Source organism: Typha latifolia, chromosome 5 (genome assembly GCF_019914945.1).
Source record: "Typha latifolia isolate L0001 chromosome 5, TyphaL0001v2, whole genome shotgun sequence".
NCBI lineage: Eukaryota > Viridiplantae > Streptophyta > Magnoliopsida > Poales > Typhaceae > Typha > Typha latifolia.
In genome coordinates, this window is record NC_133090.1 from 10,078,962 (window position 1) to 10,084,349 (window position 5,388).

General features: G+C 31.3%; 1 protein-coding gene across 1 annotated transcript; it reads right to left on the reverse strand.

Moving 5' to 3' along the window:
• LOC140789008 (uncharacterized) lies at positions 1-2,102 on the reverse strand. The gene is made up of 4 exons (XM_073138585.1): positions 1,706-2,102; positions 1,366-1,562; positions 368-440; positions 1-276 (listed from the first exon to the last, which is right to left on the reverse strand). Exons 1-4 carry the CDS (start codon positions 1,881-1,883, stop codon positions 107-109), a joined length of 618 nt encoding a protein of 205 aa, XP_072994686.1. The 5' UTR covers positions 1,884-2,102; the 3' UTR covers positions 1-106.
• Between the last annotated feature and the right edge of the window lie 3,286 nt (positions 2,103-5,388).

The following is a 5,388-nucleotide window of genomic DNA, read 5'->3' on the forward strand; positions in this document are numbered from 1 at the left end:
TAAAATAATTACTTTTGGTAATTTTATTAAATGAGCTTTACAAGGTTATAATAAAGATGGACTTGTACAAATAACAGTGATCATCCTTTTGTGATCCAGCTCAGTGTTATTCTTCACTCTCCTCTTCCTTCCAGACAGGGAGTATACCTTGAGCTGCCAATCTCTTCTCAACCCAGAAGACTACATGTCTGGCTGTAATTTTCTTCTCATCAATGAGGAATGGCTCAACTGTACTGGCCCCTGAGCCATATGAGGATAGTGAAAAGCCTTTAGGACCTGCAAAAGATACACATATACTGCTTAGTTTTGTAAGTTGTTGTTGGACTATTGATCAAAAGGCATAGCATTAGGAAGTGGTTGGTAGTACCAGTGAGTTCTCCATTGGGGAAGAAAGCCCAAAAGTAATAGGGGATGTCCTTCTTTAGAAAGGAGCCCTCCAACTGCAGTTAATGCAAGAACCACACAAATTTTACAGTCAAGATGGTTGTTCATTGCAACTACTACATCCAACTATCTTAGAGTCAGGGATGCATAGGCTTTAATAATTACTAATAACCAGAGCTTCAATAAAAAAACACTTGAAATGCAGATTGAGTCATAGTACTAGCTTCTCTTTCCTGACCCAACTTACTGTGATGTAAATCGAAAAATATATGAATCAAATATGAGCACCAAAAAAGAGGGAACATTAAATGCTAATATTACCATATTAACAATGTGATATTCATTTATGTTTACTTGACTTCTCTATGAGATTCTTTGTTATGTTTGTTTCCATCTCCATATATTGTAAAAAAAAGGGGCTCTCTAAATTGTAAGAAGCATAACAAGACTATATCTCACTTACCATTACTTTCAAAGAGAAAAGAAAAAGGAGAGAGAGAGAGAGAGAGAGGATATTAGTTTTTTTTCTCTAATTTAAATCGTATACTAATGCCATACTCTTTAACTTTCACCAGTAAGATGTTAACTTTAACTATTCCACTGGAGCTTTGACCATACCATATATGCATGAATCTAAACTCATAACAAACAACTGCATTACTGATGCTTTTCTTAACCGAAAGAATAACCAACAAGGCTTTTGTCAGATTATTTCTGTAAGCTTTTCTAATAATACTTATCCAGTCAATCTTCTGAAAAGCTCTGAACTTTTTTCAGTGTTAACCTTGATTTAGACTTTAAAGTTGTTTCATTAAATGCACAATTCCAAATAAAAAATCTGATCATATAAACATGAATGCCCAATAGGTAATTTAATCTATATCCTGCAAGCCTAAATGCATCAATTATGTCCTTGTGGAGGAAATACAATTAGTCTCAATTTATTATGCAGCAATGCAGAGAGGTAGAGCTAGTACTAACCCTGTTGTCATGAAAGGAGAGCTCAATCTGTGACACATCCTCTTGAGCTTCAAGTATGGTTTTCAGAGATGGAATCACATCCTCTTCCATTAGCTCTGGCAATTTTTTAACAGGAGCTTTCTTTGGCTTCTCAGGAGCTGCTTTCACTGCTGGTTTAGCTGCAGTTGCCTCAGGCTGTGCTTCCTTTTTGTCAGGAACTAGTAGAAACAAATCAAGCAAAACTTCATGTCGGTTTCTATAGTAAACTGGACATTTTTAATAGGAAACTACCTGAACCTTTTGCTATCATATATGAAACAAAAACTAATCTCGTTAATGAAAAGATAAGGCTAAGAAGTACCAGTGGCAGTTGAAGGTTCTTGAATGGCTGAGCACGAAACACTGCCATGGGAAAGAATGATCCTTCGCGCTTCTTGTCGGCGATTGCTTGACGCAAGAGACTTGGAGATGGCCGGAAAGATCTTAGCTCCTATCTGGCTTGTTAGAGGACTAAATGTGTTGAGAGACTGAGAAGCCATGGATAAGAAGGTTGGTCTCACTCTCAAGTGCTTCAGCTGTGTGGATTAATTGGAGTTGAGCAGCATCTAAAACTATGCACTAGAATCAACTCAACTGGAAAAGAAATGGAATGAGGAGGGGAGAAGGATTGAGCTTGGTGTTGGTTTGCTCCTTGGAAGAGGAGTGGTGGGAATGGAGGGGCTATTGTTCATAGTGGATTTCTATCCACTAGTTTGTTTGAATGGTCCTACTCTCTCTGCACTTCTTATTCTCTTTGTTTCTTATTTGCCACTTTTATAAAACCTTCTGGGCTGTGAAACGAGTGCAAAGCACCATTGCTAGATCTGGAGTTAGTGGAACAAGGGCAAGGCCCAATGGATCAGCCCATAACTCATCAACACTGGAAGTGTTTTGTGTTAAATTTGAAGAACAGGATACGGTGAGTAAGAAGGAAATGGTCAATTCTGATATTTTACTATTTATTACAGAGAAAAATTCTTTGTGGAAACAATTTAAATTATTTTTTTGTGTACTTTCTCTATTTATTTTTTAATAGAAAAGTTAAATTTGTAATTTGTCATATATATATATATATATATATTTTCAATTTATCTATAACTTAGAACTATTAATAAAGAAGAAACACTTATAATATGTAATAAAGAGAAATTTATCAAAAACATCATATATTTTACATTTATTGTCATCATCCCTATTATGTGAATCCATTTCCACCTAATCGTAGCAGAGATTATTTGTTTCAATGTAGTCATTCCAAATTTGTAAGGTTTTAAATGTATTTATATATTTCAATGTAACAGAGTTTGTCGTAAAAGAGTTAACGAAATAAAATGTTAATCTTATCGGTAGATTTTAGATGAAAACTTTAAAAGACTGAGCTAAATTTTTTTTTATTTTTCACTTAAAATGCTAATTAGATTAGTAATTTTATATATCAGAAGAATACAAAAATTAAGTTTGAATACTGATAAATTAAGTACTTATAGTGAAACAAACCTCTTTTGTTATTAAGTTTGAAGGATGTTAGGTAGTTTGATAAAAAAAAAAACTTCTTAATGGGAGACTAGTCACCTTTTACTATTGACCTTGAAAGTCCAAAATCTTCACAATAATATTCCGATTAAAGGCATAGAACAAATAAAATATCTACGGGTTTCAAGCACTTTAAATTGAACTGGTGGCTTTGACTCAGATGTACAGAGAAGTTATATATAAAGTAAGTTGTAAAGACTTTATTAAAGAATATAACAAGTTTTAAGATGGGGAAGACGAGCAATTAAGTTATAGTATTCCTTTTGATCCTCTTTGCTTGCAGTTGTGTTGGAAAATTTGAGTCCAGAGCTTTGCAGTGATCAGATGTTCATTGTATGATCTCCTGTTCTATTCTACCATTGTTTAATTTTTTTCTCGTAGCTTTCATAATTCCATTCCACTATTTTTGGCCTCCTTAATTGAATCTTTTATTAAGTTTTATCACATATTTTTGTCCCCATACTTATCCCTCTTTTTCTAACCAAATACCTAACAAAAATTTATCTCATTTTATTTCAATCTTAAATTTTTTCTTATCCGACAACTAAATAGGATATTTATGATTGCGAAGATGATCAATCAGGGTCTAAGTGTAATTAGCTCTTCTCGGCCTCTTCTTTTATCAGTGTGGAGATAGGTATTGTCATCTATATATATATATATATATATATATATATATATATATTGTTGAGAAATATTTGAATGACTGATGAATTGTAATTTCGAGTAATTGTTGCATAATTTCATATATTACTCTTTAATATCTATGTTTGGTTTGTTTCCAGGCCAAAACCAGCTTTAGATTTGAGAGGCATGGAAGAGAACTCTTGGGTGACAGAAATAATGAAAACCCATCTCCTCCTAATTGGACTGAATCTCCTGGATTTGGACATTAATACTTCACCTGTATACTAAGAGAGAATTAACTTGAAGTCCACTAAACTCTTATCTCTTCTGTAATTGTCCTGGAACTATATTACCCATACACTGTATCATGATTGATTGGTATTTGGTAATTGATTTTTTATGCTCTCTATTAGATAAATATAATTATATAATATTTAGGTTTTAATTTAAAAAAATTTATATATAACACTCAGCTTTATAACGCAATTATGATTTATACCTTACATTTTTACTATTTATAAATCGGAGCCCTCTAATTTAGCAAATATGTGTAGAAAACACTCTGGGTTAGATTTGAACTAATACTGTCAGAATATTCCGCTAAGTAGAGATATTTTATTTGTAAAATAACTAAAATGTATTTAATATGACATGGTTGAGTGTATCTTCGTAATTTTTTTAGTTTAGTTAACTTAACTAAGAAATTTAATTAAATTTAACTAATTGATCTAACGGGAGGATATTTTCTGTACATATTCGCTAAATCATATGGCTCGATTTGTAAATAGTAAAAATATAAGGTATAAACTATAATTTCATTAAAAAATAGGGTCTTATATTACTTTAATTTATGAATCATACAAAGCATTCTTTCAAATGGCTTAGACCATTTGATACTTATTTCAATTAAGTAGGTCTCAAAACACATCCTCCTAATCTTTAATATAAGGATGCTGTTTATATTTGATATCTTATTTAATGCTATACATGCTTGCATCTAGAAACATATGAAACTGAATGGTTTCAAGTTATTACTATGGAAAATTATTATTTTGATCTAACAATGTGGGAACTCTAAAAAATTTGAATGTTAGGTCTATCATTTGATAGTTTGTAAAATATTTGAGAAATACTATACAAAAAAAAAAAAAAACATAAGGTGGCATTTAGATGCGGTATAAGTTCTAAATTAGTTTAGCTACATTTGTTTCTTAAACTTAAATTAAGCTGATTTAAACTGGTTTAGATTAATATATATTTAGATGTAAACTAATATAATAGTATAATAATTATACTTAATGTAAAATAATATATTTAAGAGATAAATGCTTCTTTTGCTCGTTAGGCTCGTCAATATAGATTGAAAGTCAATGGAACACGCGAAAGATATCGTCCACAAAATGGATTGAAATTCATATCATTGCCGGTTCCAAACTTTAGTAGGTCAAACATTAGGTATCAATTGTGAAAATTGTACATGCATAGACTAGTCTTGTACTTCAGGTATATATCATTCATTATTAAGTAAATCATCATATGATAGTGAAAATTGTACATGCATACTGATTATAAGTTGTAATATATTCCAGAGTTAGAACTTTAAACAGACATGATATATTTGTGAGAATTTTATAAATCACACCGTATATTTTATCTATTTTATAATTTACACTCGTCTTTGAGCTTTTTGTAATCCGACTCTTACTTTTTTTTTATAATTCTCATTTAACACCCTCTGTTAATTTAAACGATATAGTAGTGAGGGTATCTTAGTAATTTGGTTGGTATAAGTTAGTCAAAATAATGTCAGAGTTAAACGAGAATTATAGAAAAAATGGAAGGTTA